Source organism: Staurois parvus, unplaced genomic scaffold (assembly GCF_062004578.1).
Source record: "Staurois parvus isolate SC_StPar_1 unplaced genomic scaffold, SC_StPar_1.0 ptg000811l, whole genome shotgun sequence".
Taxonomy (NCBI): Eukaryota; Metazoa; Chordata; class Amphibia; order Anura; family Ranidae; genus Staurois; species Staurois parvus.
Window position 1 is genome coordinate 505,272 of NW_028318607.1, and position 19,729 is coordinate 525,000.

At 42.8% G+C, this 19,729-nt stretch overlaps 1 protein-coding gene across 1 annotated transcript in view; it reads left to right on the forward strand.

The window, feature by feature from the left end:
• ATG2B (autophagy related 2B) overlaps positions 1-19,729 on the forward strand; it is a 139,999-nt gene that overhangs the window by 65,216 nt on the left and 55,054 nt on the right. Inside the window, 8 exon segments of the mRNA XM_089654863.1 lie at positions 981-1,138; positions 2,394-2,566; positions 4,518-4,668; positions 8,308-8,510; positions 10,182-10,262; positions 15,223-15,329; positions 17,388-17,480; positions 17,585-17,655. Of these exon segments, the coding sequence (XP_089510989.1) occupies positions 981-1,138; positions 2,394-2,566; positions 4,518-4,668; positions 8,308-8,510; positions 10,182-10,262; positions 15,223-15,329; positions 17,388-17,480; positions 17,585-17,655 (1,037 nt within the window).

Here is a 19,729-nt window from a genome sequence, read left to right on the forward strand (position 1 = left end):
ATTGTCTGTCTTCTGCTCATTTCGGAAGTTTGGTATGGGAGTTAGTTGAAAAAAAGGAAAAATCGTCTGCACTCCAATTAGCTCTCCTTGCAGTAATTTTAATAATCAGTAAGTAGACTGCATACAGTGATATCTCCAACCCAAAACAAACCTTAGTTGACGCGTTTCACCACTCCTGGCTTGCTCACCAGGTCTTTGTGTGTGCGAGGTCAGGTGCTGATGTTGGATGAGAAGACCTGGCTCGTAAGTTTCAATTCATTCCAGTAGGGTTAAGGTCAGGGCTCTGTGCAGTTCCTCCACACCAAACTCCTCAAACCATGTTATATAGTTGGCTTTGTGTTCAGGGGCACAGTCGTGCTGGGACAGAAGAGAAAAACAAAACACCTCCTGTGCATCATTTTAATATTCTGGTACCAGTTTTTCATGTACATCTGCTTCTTAACACTGATTAAGGACATGCCAAGCCTTGCTGCTCTCTCAGGACTAGGGAGGCTCCGTAAACACACTATGACAACACAAGCAAAAGAGGGAGCATTTCAAGGATAGTACCCTCTTCTTCAGAGCCAAACCATCATGTGAAGTAGAAGGTATTACCCTTGAAATGCGTAAGCCAGCTAGGATCCTGGTGGTGTCCTCCCAAGCTCTGGAGTACGATGAGTAGAATGAGCAACCTAGAAACAAATTTATATGCTGTGTCTATAATATGGTTTGTAAGTATATTTTTTGCCTATCATTAATAAATGGTGTATGGGATAATGCACTAGGCTGGCAAGCCCTCTTTTGCTTGTGTTTTCATAGTACAAATGGACCTTTCTCCAACTATTATCACAGGGTTGCTAGCACACAATTGTCCAAATATATCTGTATTCTGTAAGCATTAATCGCACCCTTCTATGGAGACACCTGAACTAAACCGCTTGGAGGGATATCCACATACTTTTGTCTCTATAGTGTATGGTTTATTAATTTTTGTATTCCAGGATAAGCAATGACTTGCTGCTCTGGGAACCCACGGCCCCTTCACCAGTGGAAACATTTGAAAACCTGTCTTATGGAATAGGCCTGTCTGTTGCCAGCCAGCTGATTAACACCTTCAGTAAAGATGCCAACAGTGGGTTCAAATCCACTCTTCATTATGGTAAGTGCAAGTGCCATTGCACATTATTCTTTTTTTTTTTTTTTTTTAAAAATGGTATTTTATTACTTTTTGGGAATGGAGTAGAGTAGGGTTTGAACATCTGCTTTTTTGCTTTGGCCCCAATTGGTGGCTTTCTGTTTAGTTGATTGTGGGGTTACACCGGTGTCGCTTCTAAGCATTTGCACGAGTACTCATACAAATGCTCCGATACCTGAAACAAATACCTTTTGCAGTGCGATTTGAGCCCATACAAAATGAATGGGCTCAAATCTCACTGCAAGGAATCATGTGATTTGAAGAGGAATGCAGTGCAATCATATGCAGTTTCTCTATGGGTGCGATTTGAGCACATTCGTTTTTGTATGGGCACAAATCAAACCACAAATGTACTGGTACTCGTACGCGCCGATTTAAAAAAAACAAACTGTTTTGGTGCAACTTTACCCTACTCAGTGTATATACACCGTTCAGAGCTCACTAAATTCACTAGTAAGTGGTTCATGAAGAAAAAGTAAAGACCCATTTTTTTCCCTGTTCCATTCCACTGGTGAAGTCACACTGTTAATCCCAGTTTGAATGTTAAAGACACCTCTCCCCATACTGTGACAGTCACCTATCACTGCTCTCTGCATATATCACTGGCCAATAGGAGAGATGGAGATGAGGACTTGAACGATGACTTCTGGCCAAAAGTCAATGTTTGCATATCAGTAACAGCCCTGTCTATTCTGCGTAGACTGCTTTTTTCAAATGTACAAGGTCTTTCCTTTACTATTTCCAACACTAGCTTCTCTCTTTTCTTTCTATACTCCTCTATCTTTTCTCTTGTTTGGGTTTGTTTGTTGTATTATACAGAGGTATTTCTTTAGTTCTCCATGTCTCATCCAGGGGTACCCACCCTAGAAATTCTGTTTTTGACATCTCTGTAACAAATATGGTTGGTCCTGTTATTTTTCTGCTATATAGCATTATTTATATTCCTTTCCTGGATCATCCTCCCATTCCAGATTTCTGTACATTTACCTCCTTGTATATGTTATCTCTATCTCTTGTATTTCGTAATGTAAAATTCGATGTTCAGATGCAACAAAGACAAATTTGCCTTTAAATGTACAAGGTGTGTAAAACAGCTGAAGCAGATTGTGAAGGTACATCTGTGTTTACATGATTGGGGAAAAGGAAAGTTCACTTTTAAGCAATACATTTTACCTATTTTATTGGAGTCCTTTAACTAGCGATGGTCTTTTCTCCACAGAAGATGACAGTGGCTCAGAAGAGGAAACCTTGCAGTATGATTATATTCTGGATTCAAACTATCACTGTCGCAGAAGAAAGAAGCTAGAGTGTCAAAGCAAACACTCCCAGAGTTTCCTGTCTGTCCTGGTTAACATTAACCATGGACTGGTCTCCATTTATACAGATGTTAAGGTAACATAGTGATGGTCTCATATAAATTCTATATGTGTTCTGATTTTTGCTGAAGCATGTTTTGGGGGCATTAACAGTACAGTTGATGAATGTTGTAGGTGTCAAGGTCCTACCTTTCCTCAGAGCTTGTGCATCTCCATGTGCTGGCATCCATCTTAGGTTTCTGCAAAGCATGGTGGGAACCTTTATACCTTCAGGCTTCTGCGGCTCCTCCTCGGAAGGGTGTGGCTGATCACATTTAAGTCTGCTGTCTGCAAGTGCTCTCTGCATTCGTGTCCTGTATGTTCCCTTGTCGCAAGCTCTTGTTTTGTTCTTGTTGCTCTCCTGGTAACCGACTCGGCTTGGACAAGACTATTCGCTGCTGTAACCCTTTACCTGACCTCCCGTTGCTGGACCCGGCCCGTGACCTGAGTATTCTTTGCCTACCGTCTAGTACTGTCTGCTCCGTTGTTATTGACCTGGCCTGTCTGACTACGCTACACTTGTTCCCATCTAGCTCCCACCAGCTGTACGCCATTGGCGGCAGTCGTTACCGCAGCTGGGGTTACTCGGGGGGCCGCGACCTGGTCTCAGGCTGCATCAAGTCCATCCCCACCATCAGGGGCTCTGGTGAAAGGTAGCCTGGGGCTTAGACTCCGCGCCCTGAAGGACTCTGTGGTCTGTGGGTAGTGGCTGTCGTCAGTCGCTGCGTGACCTTACCATAGGCCTGCCTGCCCATTCCATCGTTCCTGCCCTGACAGTAGGCCAGGGGTGTCAAACTGGCGGACCTCCAGCTGCTGCAAAACTACAAGTCCCATCATGCCTATACCTTTGGGAGTCATGCTTGAAACTGTCAATCTTGCAATGCCTTTGTGGGATTTGCAGTTTGACAACAGCTGGAGGGCCACCAGTTTGACACTTGTGTTGTAGGCAATACCACACAAAATTTCAACACTAAAGCTGGCCATAGGTGGATTGAAATTCTGCTGGATCAGCAAGGACCAGTCAGATTTCAATCTCTGGCCATTCCTGTTCAAGAGCACTCAATATTAGGATCAGCTACTCTAGAATGGGCTTGTTAAAAAATGTTGCTTTGATTAGTCAGCCGTAGTACTGATCAGTGTTTTCTGACAGTAGCAGAGACCCAACTATCAGAATACAATAGCGCAGCGGGGAGGCTTCCCACATTCACCTCAAATGTGTGGCAGAATCGTTTCAAGGTTTTTTTTCATTCAGCCCTCTTCATAATTCTCAGGCTTGTGCTGTCCTTCACCAAAAAGAATAGTGTCACTTACCTGGGAGGAGTGACCTCTCTACTACAGAGTGGTCAGAGCCATTTTAGTAGATAATCTTTCACTCCACCTGTGATGGTTGGGACCAGGGGCGGACTGACCATTTGGAAACTTGGGCACTGCCCGGGGTCAGTAGGGGGCCCCATGAGATGCCCCTGGTACCTTTTTCATAGGCTTTTTTGAGTTTGGGCAAGGACACAGGGGCCTCATGATCCCCTATTGCCCGGGGGCCCCATGAGTTGTCAGTCCGCCCCTGGTTGGGACCAAGATCTGGCAAGGAGAGAAAATGTCCTTGCTCTTCCTTTTTAAATACTGACACTTAGGGGTCTCATGTCTTAACATTCATGCGGACATAACGAATAATAGCCCTAATGTTTGTAATATGTGTGTAATAGGTGTGCTGAATGCAGATGTATTGACAATAAGCATACCATTAGGAAGAGAGAACAGAGTGAACAGAGGGATGACCTATTCATTCTACTGCTGTTTGCTCACTGGCCAGTGAACAGTCTGAGGGCCGAGAGAGGACACTACTGTATTCCCTAGCTGTAACTGGTGTCCTCTGCTTGGCTGTATAGTGTGAGGTGGTGGTGTAAATTAGCTGTTTTTTATGAAATGTAAGCTTTAACAAAAGTATTTGTTCCATAAATTAATATCTGGTAATTCGTGTTCACATGCAGCATCCCGATGGGCAGATAATGGAAGATAAACACGGGGAGTTCTGGCTGGAATTTAATAATGGATCCCTCTTTACTGTGACCAAATATGAAGGATTTGAGGACAAACACTACTTATGCCTACATGCCAGCAGTCTAAGTCTCTGTCACCAGGGTATGATGGTCCTCCCTTTTTGTTTTTTCTTTTCCATAGGTGTTTGCTGGTGTCTGCATCATGAAAGCCATTTCTGTTTTTTTTATTTCTTCTCATTTGATATCTGTATGAGACCTTGTTTTTAAATGAATAAACATAAGGTGGCCATAACAGCCAGTTCTAATCAAAGTGGTTGTAAACTTGTGTCTGACATTTTTACCTACAGGTAAGCTTTTAAAGCTTTAAGCCTTTGTCCCCCGCTCCCCATTAAGGATTGGCACCTTTGGGGAGTGGTGGGGAGCCCCTCCCTCCCCGTAAAAAACTATGGGGCCATTCACAATGTGCAGCGCCTCTCACGCATGCGCAGTGGGCACCCGGCTGTGAAGCAACAAGCTGTCACAGCCGGGTGCCCACACTAAAGATGCCGGCGCCAGGGAGAGAAGATGGCCGGTGAAACCAGCAGTGGTGAAGACACCGCTGGACCAAGGGGCAGGTAAGTGTCTGTATTTTAAAAGTCAGCAGCTACAGTTTTTGTAGCTGCTGACTTTTATTGTTTTTTTTAGGTGGGACTCCGCTTTAATAAAGCTTACCTGTAGGTAAAATGAATATATCCTTAAACATGCACCATTTACAAAATATTCCAGTGAGCAGCACCACCGTATGCGCCTGAAGAAATGGCATAACTGTGCCATCTCTTCAAAATTCTGTGCCGTAAACTGTGACTCCTGTGCGCATGGAATGACATTATCACAGCTCAGCCAGTCAGATGGCTGGGGCCCGCGAACCCGGAAGGAAGACCAGGTGAAGATGGAAGCCCTGTCAGCAGTGAAAGCTCGCCATTGGAGGGCTTCATTTTACAGTAAGTATCTCATAATGTGCTAGTGTGTGGTGCATACTAGCACATTATGACATTATACTAGCACATTATGACATTGCTTTACAGGGGGAAATCTTTTTTTTTTTTTTTTTATTTTCCTATTTTGCCTTTCGTAACACATTACACCGATATTCAGGGTGTAATATATTATGATCAAAAAGTGCAGCACTGAAAATTTTAATAATGTATCCAATGGTACTGTTGCTTTAAATAGTGCAAAATAGTTCATACAGTGCAAAATTCATATATATAGTGAGATTATTTGATATAACCATATGCGGTAAGTAATATATATATATATATATATATATATATATATATATATATATATTTATTTAAAAGTCCATATATGAGTGATATTCTGTCCTCAATTTATGATGTAAGGTGAAGATCCTGTGCTTAGGTGAAAATACATTCCATGTGACATTTATTCCATTCGGTGAAGTGTAGGGAATATGGTAAAAATGCACACTCACCAGATGCGCATTTATATGCCAGCTGAGCGGCATCATGGACGACCCATGTGACACGAAGCTACAGAGCAGCTCCAGGGCCCAGAGGAGGGAGATCCTTTCCAGGCTGTATACCTATTCCACCATAAAGGGGACCTCTGGCTTATTACATCTTCTATATTATACTGCGTATTATAAATGCGCATCTGGTGAGTGTGCATTTTTACCATATTCCCTACACTTCACCGAATGGTGGAACAAATGTCACATGGAATGTATTTTCACCTAAGCACAGGATCTTCACCTTACATCATAAATTGAGGACAGAATATCACTCTTATATGGACTTATATTACTTACCGCATATGGTTATATCAAATAATCTCACTATATATATGAATTTTGCACTGTATGAACTATTTTGCACTATTTAAAGCAACAGTACCATTGGATATATTATATTTTCAGTGCTGCACTTTTTGAGCGTAATATGTTATATGTTACACCCTGAGTATCGGTGTAATGTGTTGCGAAAGGCGAACATATCCCTTAAAGCCGAGCAAAACTCTGTGATACTTACTGCTCCTTCAGCTGTCTGATGTCCCTCACCACCACCGGCATCTTCTGCCTGGCTTATTCCGTGTTCCAGGCTGCAGCCATCTTCATTGGCTGGCCCGGGTTGACATCACTTCTGCGCATATGCAAGAGTGCAGTTATCCTGGAACACAGGCGTTGTGCCAGAATGGACACTGAGCTCTGCTTGCGCAACTCACTGTACATTTCAAAGAAGACCGTGAGCAGTCAGGTTGGTTTATTTATTGTAGAAGAGACATTACATGTCTTTTCCGCAATAAAGGCCCTGCCTTCTCACAGATTTTGAAAGCGGGACTTTGGTTCTGTTTTACGTACTCTGCAACTTCAGCAATGATTGAACTCAAGATTTGAAAGTGTTTATGGATTTTTCATCAAATCTGCTTCTGGTGCAGCATGCATGTGGACTCCCAAAATGCGTTGATTCTCTTATTCTGTTGGTTTTTCAATTTAAAAAAAATCACTCTGGACTCCATTGCCATTGGTGTGCCACCTGCTTTCTACATTTCTGAATCCCCTCTCGCTTTTACAGTGAAGGAAATAAGTATTTGATCCCTTCTGACTTTGAATGTGGCCAGAAATCCTGCTGAATGATAGGGGATCAAATACTTATTTCCCTCATGAACATGCAAATCAGTGCATAATTTATTAGACATGCATTTCTCTTGAATTTTTTGTTGCTATTCTATCTGTTAGTGTTACAATACACCTACCATTCGATTTTTAGACTGATCATTTTTTTGTGAGTGGGCAAACATCCAAAACCGCAGGGGATCAAATACGTATTTCCTTCACTGTAGGGAGCAGCCTCAACAAACCACGTCAGCTTAATAAATAGGATGGACACTAACTATTATATATTGAGAACTTGGTAATTGGAGATCTGTTTCCTCCTACTGTATGTATGTACATTTTGGTCATGTGACAGGCATCACCAAGGATATGGATTCAGAGAAGGAGTGTCTGAATATGTATTTATCCTTCTGGATTTTAAGTATCATTATTTTAGGGGGTTTCCAAAGGCTACATTTAGAGTATAAAAAAAAAAGCACACAGGTGGTGCAAACACCTAGCGCATTATCCAAGGTTTATTAAAATGTATAACAAAAGACATAAAACATACTCACAAAAGTAGCACAAAAGAAAGCCAGTAAGGCCACAAAGAGTGTCCGACTGGTGGTGTTGTCGGCCCTCTGACTCGTTTCGAGGACATGAAGGGCTTCAGCTCTGAGGAAAGGGGCACATCCCCGAAATGCGTCAGTTGGGGCAACCACACCACCAGTCGGACACTCTTCCACCATTTCGGCCATCACTGTGGCCTTACAGGCTTTCTCTTGTGCTACGTTTTGTGAGTGTGTTTTATGTCTTTTTTATACATTTTAATAAACCTTGGATAGGTGTTTGTGCTACCTGTGTGCTTTTTTTTCAGTTTGTTGATCTCCCCATCTGTGGAGGTCTGCATCTCCGGGACTTTATCCATAGGTCATTCATACACCATGACCCTGGCCTTTCCCGGGCGTTGGTCCTTTTGAAGCTCTGGAAAGTTAGTGCTTTTGTACGTTTAGAGTATAGGTCCACTGTAATAAAAAAAATAAATAAAAGAAGCTTTAAGGCACAACAACATTTCATCTTTCATCAGTTAGACCAATCAGAACAGATGGATGCTTTTAGTTGTCTACTCTGGGGTATTGCCCATCACTGTTTGCCTTAGGTCATTATCCCTGTTTTGTTCCTCTGTAGGTATGCTGGATGGTGTTGTTGTCTCAGATGACCTCAGACTCCCCAGCCTTCCCCGACCTCATTGGTTGGAGCCCACCATCTATCCTTCTGGAGAAGATGGAGCCAGTCATCGCGCAGCCAGCAATGGTGTGGGAGTGGACAGTCTCAGCATGCTAACCATGGCTGTAAAAATCCAGTCTGATAAATCGGAAAACAATACAAAGGTAATTGTATTACTGACACCTCCTATAACAATTGAGGCATTTGCTTAAGATGACCCAACATTGCTGGACCTGGTCTCGTTCGGCCTGCAGGATGAACCAGAGAAAATCGGTCTGTTTCCCTCATCCTTGCTAGTGGCGTGGAGGGAGGGATCTCCACCGCTGGCTATTAGGCCTCATGCACACTGATTGTTTCTACAGCGGCTGTTTTTGGCTTTTAACGTTCTTTTTCTACAGCCAGTAAACTCCCCAGCATGTTATCCTATGTGTCCATGCACACATAGGCTTTAATTAGCGTTTTTTTTGGCAGAAATGTTTTCTGGCTGGGGAAAAAACCCATGGCCAATTGGGTTTCACGAGGAGTTTTTTAGCTGTAAAAATGCTTTAAGGCCCCATGTACAAAGGACACTTCTGAACGATGGAAACTGACTGCTGGAAAACGTAGGTTAAAAAAAGTCTGTTTAGCCACGTTTGCATAACGCGTTTTTATGTGCATTTGAGTTTAGAACCGTTTTTTAAAGATAAGCACAGGAGAATCTCCCAAATGCCCAGAATGCACTGAAAAGTGGTAAATGATTAACTATTTCAGACTGTTTTAGAGAAATACAGAGAGTAGAAGCAGAGACAGCAGTATGTGTTGACATTAGCTTAGGTGTGAGTTGCTCATTAACATTTCTTTTGTTTCCAAGGGTGGGAAAGGTGTCTGGTGGAGGGAGTCGTTATGGCCACCTGGCAGGGGGTCTGCAGGAGAAATTTGAGGTGTGAATGGTCATTAACATATCTTTTGTTTCCAAGGGTGGGAGAGGTCTGAGGTGTGAATTGGCCATTACAATGTGTGACAAGCTTGGTAGGAACATCCTGTGTTCAGCGTTTTGTCCATCTGAGTACCTTGAAAAACGCTTTGTATGCATTTTTTCATGATGAAAAAAGGCTCTGGACAGTTCCGGGAACTGGAAGAGTTAAAATAAAATGAAAAAAAAATGTTCAGACGCAAACGCTTATAAACACTATTTTCTGCGTTTACAAGTGTTTTGCATTTGAAACGCTGATAAAATCGACTGCTGAACGCAAGTTTTCTGCGTTCAAAAAAACGACTGTAAACTCATTGCCTGTAAAGGACTGTAAACGAAGATGTGTACACGGACACATAGGAAAACATTAGGGAGAGTTCAGGGGCTGCTGAAAAAAACCGCTGAACAGCTCCTAAACGTAAGTTTATCAGCTGCAGTGTGCTTGAACCCTAATGTTGATAAAACCTGAAAAACTTGGCTATCCGGCGTTTATGAGCGTTTCTGAGCCTGAAGATTTTGTGGGAGTATCATTTTTCTAAAAAACGCAAACGCTGAAAAACACGAAAAAAAGCTGGAAAAAAGATAATGCAAAAATGCTAAGAAATGCAACAAAACTCACAGTTTTAATGCAGCATTCTACAGCTAACGGTGCTGGCGTTTTTATAACGTCCAGTGAGCACAACGCCTTTTATTCAGGTGGGTGTGGCACAGATCTCACAAAAGACCCATATAAGATTGTGCTTTCTCAAGGTTATCGATTTTGGTAATCCTGAAGTGATTCTTGTGAAGTGTGACCAACTTTATCAAAACGGTTTGCTTGTTCTTCAAGTTGGCACTGTAGCATTTTCTGTTGTTATTGCCTTTATTGTATTATATGTTTTAGGAATTCCTTGTCGCTGTGGGACTAAGAGGGGCAACACTACAGCACCGTGTACTTACATCCGAACAGACCTGGCATGAGCAGGTAGGTGTCCATTTTCTTGAAACCAGAGGAACTTGCATTATTACTTTTTATTAGTCTAAGCCAGTGTTTCTCAACCTTTTTTCAGTCAAGGCACCCTTTCAAATTACGGACAGTCACGGGGCACCCTTTAAAATTATGGACAGTCTTGAGGCACCCCATTATAAAATGGGGTGCCTCAAGACTGTCCATATTTTTAAAATAGCACCCGATTCTAAAATGTGGAAAACTATTCTAAAGTTTTATATAATGCAGCAACATCCACACATGTAGGACACCCAACAGAGGTGATTTATTCCTCTAAAGCAAATACACTTCTGCACACTGGTACCGACTAGTATTCCAGTGTTTCTCTTCTCCCTCAGTTTTTTTCTCCATCACTGAGCTGATGTGACCCCAGCACTGATGGAGAGGGGCAGGGGAGGGTCAAACTAGGATGTTCTGCTGGCAGCTGACATCCTCCTTATCAACTGATGATGTCATTGTTTGTCAGGACGCCACCGGCTAGAAGGTCGTAATGGTGCACAATGAAAACCTGTGGCTTTGTGTAACTGAAAGGCAGGCTTGTTCCACCGGCTGGCTTGTATACAAATTTTAGGCAACTTTTAGACATTTTGCCAAGGCACCCCTGAAGAAACCGCAAGGCACCCCAGGGTGCTTGGGCATCCTGGTTGAGAAAGGCTGGTCTAAGCGTCCAGTAACCCTGTCACCATTAAACAGCTTTATAGTTGAACTCCAACCTTACCTTCAGTCTTGCTCAGTTGTACAGCCTGACTGGACTAGACTGAATTTGCTTACACTGATTTCACTGCACACTGTGAGCTTATCACAATGTGCATTAGAATGTCCAGCGAGACAGAGCCCACATTATTTCCTGGCTGGATGATGTTCAGCATCATCTTGTCTTTTTCTCCCCAGCCTGACTGTTCGTGGCCCGCTCACTGCTTCAGACTGGCAAGGCATTTTGATATTCGCCTAACTGCTCCTAAGGGACATCTCACTGCTTGCATCAGGGCTGAGGGCTCTTGAGAGGAGTACAGAGGCAGGGTGCTGTGATGTGTTCAGGAAGCTATGTAAAGCACCTTGTTATCCCCTCCCAGCAAACATGATCTTCCTGCACTGCATAGAGAAACAGATTGTAGATACCCAGTGATATTACTGGATCTAAAGGTGTGCAATGAAAACAGGTTTTATTTAAATATTTCATTTGTATGTTGATGAAGGGGGGAGCTAGGGAAGGCAAAATATAAGCAGATTAAACTTCAGCTTTAAAGTTTTACTAAACCCACAACAATAAAATTGGTTTGCATATGCAGTAAAGCATGTTTGTTCTACTCTCTGTGGAACCTAAGGGGTTAATCCTCTGCATTGTGTAAAAAGGTTGTTTGATCCTGTCTTCTCTGCTTCTCCTCTTGTTCAAATGTCCACGTCTTATCTCCTGATAGGACAGATTGAACCATAGCCATTCTGCACATGCTCAATTTAGTGTGTATTGCTAGAGAGGTTGTGTTTTTGTTTTTTTTTCTTGGGAGAGTGCATGTGATCAGCACAGGGCCAAGCACTGTCCAGACAGAGGTCAAAGGTTCTGCATCCTCCAAGAGCAAAATGAAAACTCCTCCTACAAGCTTTAACCAGTGCTCTGCTGAACACTGATAGAAGTCACAAGACTGCTCTAATTACTGATGTGAAAAGGTATTTAGCAGTTTATATTTACTAAAATAATTGCATTTCCATGTTCTCTGTTCTGTGGGAGACCAGATATAGTTAAATGCAGGGTCCTGGGTTTAGTAACACTTTAAAGCGGAGCTCCACCCAAAAGGGGGAGTTCTGTGTTGAGCCTTTGTCCCCCGCTCCCCATTAAGGATTGGCACCTTTGGGGAGCGGATACCCGAAGTTTTTGCCCCCCCTTTCCTCCCTCCCCGTAGTCCTCTGGGACACGTGACAGGTCCCAGAAGACTACACGGCCATTCACAAAGCACAGCGCTTCTTGCGCATGCGTAGTGGGCACCTGGCTGTGAAGCCGCAATCTGTCACAGCTGGGGTGCCCACACTGAAAATGCCAGCGCCAGGGAGAGAAGACAGCCGATGAAACCAGTGGTGGTGAGGACACCGCTGGACCGAGGGACAGGTATGTGGCTGTATTTTAAAAGTCAGCAGCTACAGTTTTTGTAGCTGCTGACTCTTTTTTTTTTTTTTTTTTTTTTTTTTTTTTACGGTGGAACTCCGCTTTAAGCACTTCTCTGTATAGGGAAATTGGCCTACTTGCTATTTTTGGCATTCTGGTTTTGGTTCAGGAGTGGAGATCCTGCACACAGCCTTGCAATGTCCTGGAAAGCATCAGCAGCAGGTAGAAAGCTCAGCTAATGAGACTACCAGGCTGCTCATTTTTTTTACTAGGTCACATGACTTGAGCAGCACGACGACTAAGTGGTTAGCACTTCCGCCTAGCAGCACTAGGCTCAAATCCCAGTAACGACGCTGCCTGCCTAGAGTTTGCGTTTTCTCCTTGGGCCTGCCTAGGTTTCCTCCAGGTACTCCAGTTTCCTCCCACACTCCAACAACATGCTAGTAGGGTAAATGACCCTAGTATGTATGTATGAATGTGAGTTAGGAACCTTAGATTGTACACCCCTTGAGGGTTAGGGACCTTAGATTGTACACCCCTTGAGGGTTAGGGACCTTAGATTGTACACCCCTTGAGGGTTAGGGACTGATGTGAATGTACAATATATATGTAAAGCGCTGCGTAAATTGATGGTGCTATATAAGTACCTGAAATAAATCAATAAATGACTGAATTTAAGCTCCGCTGCTCTCAGTATTGTGGACAGGAGCTGCTAACAAATCTAAAATGGCAGCACCCAGCAGCAGGTGGAGAAGGCGGGTGTGCACAGTCAGGGACACGTCAAACCACTGTACAGAGGCTGCTGCTCTCACATGTTGGCAGCCATCTTTCACTGCAGCATACTGAAACTTCTGCTGGAGCTGTGGCCTTCTTCGCTTATTTTTTTTTTTGTTGTTTTTCAGGGTTTTTTTTTTTTTTTTTTTGCAGCCTGTGTTTATTGCATCATTTTTTACAATTGGACTTTAACATGTTTAAGTTATATGACATTTTAGTAGTAAAGTTTACATCTAGTTGCAGAAAAAACATATTCTGAAGCACGGCAAATTAGAGACATGTGAGCTAGAAGAATGCACATCTAGGAAGATGCTGGAGATGCTTTGTTGCTATGGAGAGATCTGCTTGGATCCTCAGCAGTTCCTCTAGTTCGGGTGTCGGCAACCCGCGGCTCCAGAGCCGCATGCGGCTCTTTTTCACCTTGGCTGCGGCTCCGGAGCACACTGCCCACCAGGTGACAGGCAATAGGGCAGCAATGGGCAAACTACGGCCCGCGGGCCGTATACGGCCCGGCGGACCTTTTAATCCGGCCCGCGGAGCTAGGCTCCTCTCACAGTCCACCCTGAAGACCGGTGTAGCATGAAAATCTGTCTCCTATGAGGATCTGTCCCCCTCGACGTATCTGCGCATGTGCCGGAGATCGCCGATCGGCTGCTAATGCCTGAAACTGGCACATGCGCAGATACGTCGAGGGGGACAGATCCTCATAGGAGACAGATTTTCATGCTACACCCGAACGGCGTGGGAACACGGCGAGAGGAACGCGCGGAGCAAAGGTAAGTGAATTGACACAGGGGGGACTTGGGGACTTAATATCGGGGATGAATTACTATATGGGGGATGAATTACTATGGGGGATGAATTACTATATGGGGGATGAATTACTATGGGGGATGAATTACTATGGGGGATGAATTACTATATGGGGGATGAATTACTATATGGGGGATGAATTACTATATGGGGGATTAATTACTATGGCGGATGAATTACTATATGGGGGATGAATTACTATATGGGGGATGAATTACTATGTGGGGGATGAATTACTATGTGGGGGATGAAATACTATGGGGGATGAATTACTATATGGGGGATGAATTACTATGGGGGATGAATTACTATATGGGGGATGTATTTTCAGTTTTAAAAATGTGGCTCTCAAAATAAATTTCAATCGTGGTTTTGGCGAGATTTGGCTCAGTTGAAAAAAAAGGTTGCCCACCACTGACCTAAGGCTATGATTGTGATTATGACGATACACTGTGGCCCTGATTAACCCTTTGCTTACTGGGCCCTTAAACCCCCTTCATGACCAGAGCGCTTTTTGCAATATATGCAGTGACGGATTTGTTTTAAATGTTGCAATGGTTTTGCGGCTCCCAGTCTTTTTTCCCCTCCCGGAAACAGGTCCAAGTGGCTCTTTATGTCTTAAAGTTTGCAGACCCCTGCTCTAGTTCAAAATTTTTGATTGATGGCCAAAAACAATTTCTACAAACCTCTTTACCTCTTTCAAATGAACCTTTCCTTTCATTCCCCTTCCCCTTTCCCTTTCCCTTCCCGTGTAAAATCTGGTGCAGCGCTGCATAGAAACCAATCAGCTTCCAGGGTTTTTTTTTTGTCAAAGCTCAACTGAACAAGCTGAAGTTAGAAAGAAGCTGATTGGCTGTCGTGCACAGCTACACCAGATTTTGCACTAGTAAATCAACCACGTTGTATTTTTTGGTAAAATTCCCACTTGAAAGCAGAACTCCAGGCAAACTTCTAAATACACAGATATAAAAAATGCTATTTTAGGGGAAAAAACAATATTTGAGATAAAAGGACCCTGGTGCAGGAAGGAGATCTGCTGCAGTTCTGTAACACAACTAATGATGACTTTAGAACCACAAGTTGCTGTTTACTAGCTGAGATATACAGGGGCAACATGACAGGTCATTTTTATTGCTAAGGTGCATTTTTTCTTTTTATATCTATGTATACTTTAGTGTTCTGTTTTTTTCATGTTTCGTCTTTGTGCAGAAAAACTATTGTAACCGTTTTGGTTTTTCCATTTTATTATAGATATTACAATTTTTAAACATTACTGATGAGCCAGTTTTAGGCTACAACCCCCCAGCATCTATAACCACTTTCCATGTTCACCTATGGAGTTGTGCTCTTGATTACAGGTAAGAATGTGTATTTTTTTTTTTTTTTTGTTCACATCATGTATAATACTACCTTTTGTTATGTATATATGTTATAACACGTTAGTTATTTATTTCTATTCGTGAATGTGATTTGTAAACAATATTACTCCCCATACAGGGGTGAACTGACCATTTGGAAACTTGGGCACTGCCCGAGGGCCCAGGGTTAGTAGGGGGCCCTATGAGATACCCCTGGTACCTTTTTTTTCATAGGCTTTTTTGAGTTTGGGCAAGGACACGGGGGCCCCATGATCCCCTATTGCCCAGGGGCCCCATGAGTTGTCAGTCCGCCCCTGTCCCCATAGCTTTGTCCTGCAGGGTCTCCTACCACCTCTTTGAAGTGACTCTGCAGCTTGGCTCCCCCTTTTTGTAGTGAATTAGCAGCTCAGCTTCTTCTCCCAGCAGTAGCTTGGCAGCTATCTAATGTAAAACCGGAGTAAGATCAGCTTAATCTGAGCTGCTGAGAAAATGATTTTAGTGCTTCTGATGTAAGCTTTGTGAATGAACTACTCCACAGTTCCTGCAGCTGCCAAGGTCATTAGGGGATTTATTGCTTGTTAGGCATATTGTAATACAGGTGTACCTCAGTTTACAAACGCCTCGGTTAACGTAATTTTCAGATAGATTTTATGAATGAAAATCCATTGAAAATAATGCCTCGGTTTACAAATTTGTTTTTCACAATACGAAGAGTATGTCGGTGCCGATTTTTAAATGCAATTGCTGGCTTTTTTTTTTTTCTTCACTATAGCTCCCAGAATTAGCTGTCACTTTCCCTGAAGCTAAAGGATACTTTTGTTTCTTTTATCTCAGGAAACAAACTAAAAGGAAACATTGTTTCTGTTAACTCTGGGAAATAAACTAAAAGGAAACTTTCTTTCTTTTAGCTGGGGGGAAAGTGACAGCTGATTCTCTGAGCTATAATGAAGAAAAAAAAAAAGCAGTCATTACATTTAAAAACCGGCACTGACCTATAGTGACGACTTTTTTTTTTTTTTTTTTTTTTTGTATCTTCTTTCTAACCTCCAGAACAGATTAATTGGTTTTCACTGCATTCCTATGGGAAAGCGCGTTTCGGTTTATGAACTTTTCGCAATACGAAATGTCCCGGAGAACGCATTACATTCGTAAACTGAAGTACACCTGTATTTCACTGTTCATAGCCAGACATTTGCTTTAAATTTGTATTAGTAAATGGTTTTGTTTGTTTTTTTTTTACCTTTTAATGCATTCTCCTCATGAAGGTAAAAAAAAAAACCTTTCAAAAGCTTCTCCCCTGAGCCTGATCTTGATCCAGGGCTATTCCTGGTTGCAGCAGCTCTCCTCCCCTCTTCCTCTTCTCACAGGGGACTCCGCAGCAGCAGGAGCCATCGGCTCCTGCTGCTGTCAGTCAAACTCTGTGAGGAGAGATCAAGGGGGAGGGGGGTTTAGGGGTTTTCCAGGGTGGGCTGAGTGTGTGTGTGTGTGTGTGTGTGTGTGTGTGTGTGTGTGTGTGTTGGTTGAAAGATGCACTCAGCCCACCTCAGGATTGAGCCCACACAAGTGCCTCTATAACAATCAGCTTGCTATGGGGGCACTCGGAGAAGACGAGGAGCCAAGAGCACCAACAGGGGACTCCAGAAGAGGTGGAGGTTTGGGGTCGCTCTGTGCATAGCCATTGCACAAAGCAGGTAAACCTAGCATGTTTGCTTTTTTAAAGAAAATAAATAAAGCCTTTACAATCACTTTAAAGCTTCAAGAAGAAATATGAGCTTTGCTGGCAATGGACAGATAGGAATATTTTGCTGTTGTATTTTTCATTTACTGTCACCTATAGAACACTTCCAGGTAAATTTGTATTCTATTTACTGCACTCCCAGTGTTCTTTCATCACAGATACTGCTTTGTAGACATACACATAGAAATGTTGAGAGATAATCCACATCTGCATGGTTGCTGCTTATGGACCATCTCAATACAGCCTTGTAGCCAAAAGCCTTTTATACCAAAAGGCAGAGTATTGCTGCAGAAAAATCTAAGCGTTGTCTTATTCCACAGACCTCTCTACCTGCCGATTAGAGCCCTGCTGAATGTAGAAACTTTCAGTATTTCCTGTAGCGTGGCACTGGACAAATCTTCTTCCAGTTTACGGTAATCACATCCAGCTTTCCCACTTTACTGCTAGCAGCATTTCGGAAGACTTTATTTTATGTTGTAATACATAAACTATCATGATTTGTGTTCCTATGATTCAGGATTATCCTGGATGAGGCTGCACTGCATTTATCGGACAAGTGCAATGCTGTATCTGTCAATTTAAATCGAGGTAAGAGCACTAAATGTATTGGTCATTAAACATCACATAAAATGTCTCCTGGGGTTACATCACCTGCATTTACTGAAAGAAAGCTGACGTTCGTTTACCTGTAGGCTATTGAATGAAAATCCAATCAGATTTTCTATAGCTGTGATCAGGTCACAAAGTTCACACCGTTTACCTTTAAAGGATATCTATTGCAGCCACTAGACCTTAAATGTGGTGGCTGCATTAGTTTTTTTTTTTTTTTTTTTAATAGGCTAACATTTGTAGCAAGTAAAGAAAATACCTGTTGATAATGCTGGAAATGCAGTGTACTTGCCACTTTCTGTGAGATGAACTGCAATCACAAACCGTGTTAATATTCCTTTTGTAAACTGCTCCAACCCCCACTCCCATTAATCCCCTATGTATTTGGGATGAAGAGAGGAAGACCTGTTTGAAATCCAGCCTGGGTGGCAACCATGGCTTCTTTCATGGATACAGTGAGTGAACAGTGTCATCATGGAACAGAAAGTGTGTTAATTGCATGATTATCAGGGGAAAATAAAGGGCAAATAAAAGTCTAGATAAGGCCACTTCTTCTGCGGTCTGGAAAGCTTCAATATATTAGGTTTATATACATTTTATCCTGAGTTTTATGTGATCTAGCATACCAGAATGTAGACAGCTACTCACATGGTCATCACCGATTGCATGCAGTATTTTTTCATGGCAGGTGTGATTTAATAGGTGGCTGTAAGGAACAATGCAGACACTGGAAAAACAAAAACTGCAGTGTTAAAGAAGTACAGCCAAAAGAGCTTTGGATCACAGGAGTTCATTCGGCACTCCTGTGACCTGTTTTCAGCTGACAGTGGGCTGAAGTCACTCCCTGGTTGGGAAGAAATCCAGACTCCAAAGTCGGGATCCACCCCAGAGTCTGGAGCGGCACCTGGCTCAGCCTCTTAGCAAGCCGCTGAGAGCCTGAGCGAGCTGATCCCTCCCCGTCATCAGCCCAGCGCTCCAGTGAGTGAGTGTGTGTGGGGGGTAGGAGGGGGCAGAACAGACAGTGGTGAATGACAGTCACTGCTGTCTGCTCAGAGCTGCTGTAAGAGCTCATGTGGTCACTGAGTTCTCGCCCTTAGAGCCAGTGGGGGACAAATGCAGCATCAGACCAATGCTGCAGTCACCTAGGTAAGTAGGATTTTTAAATAAAAGCTATTCCCATACTTCTCGTTCAATGATAGGGATAGACTGCCTTGTATGTTATTTTTAATTTTGACCACATTTCCTCTTTAAATGGTGATAAAGCTAGTTCTACCATTCCTTAACCTGCTTTGTAGCACATTTTGTTTCCTGTTATTGCCTGCTTTAGGCCCCTTTCACATGGGGCAGACACCTTTCTGATCAGCAGGAGATCTGTGTGCTGATCCCATCTGATCGAAGCAGAGTGTTCACGGAAAGTCCCCACTCTGCTCTGTTGGTGGCCAGATCTAAACAGACTCCGCTGTCCATTTACATCCGGCTACCTCTGATCCGGTACCACAGTCCTCAACAATTTTTTGTTTAGCGGACCTGATCAAACCCAGAGATAGGTGAGGGTAAACGGGCATAAGTCCGTTTTAGAACCGCCTGCCCATAGGGATTATTACAGCTACTTATATAGCGCTGTCAATTTACGCAACACTTTACATATGTATATGTGTGTATATATATATATATATATATTTTTTTTTTTTATATATATATATATATTTTTAGATATACAGTGGGGATCGGAAGTTTAGGCACCCCAGCTAAAAATTTGTATTAATGTGCATAAAGAAGCCAAGGAAAGATGGAAAAATCTCCAAAAGGCATCAAATTACAGATTAGACATTCTTATAATATGTCAACAAAAGTTAGATTTTATTTCCATCATTTACACTTTCAAAATAACAGAAAACAAAAAAATGGCGTCTGCAAAAGTTTGGGCACCCTGCAGAATTTATAGCATGCACTGCCCCCTTTGCCAAGCTGAGACCTGCCAGTGTCATGGATTGTTCTCAATCATCGTCTGGGAAGACCAGGTGATGTCAATCTCAAAGGTTTTAAATGCCCA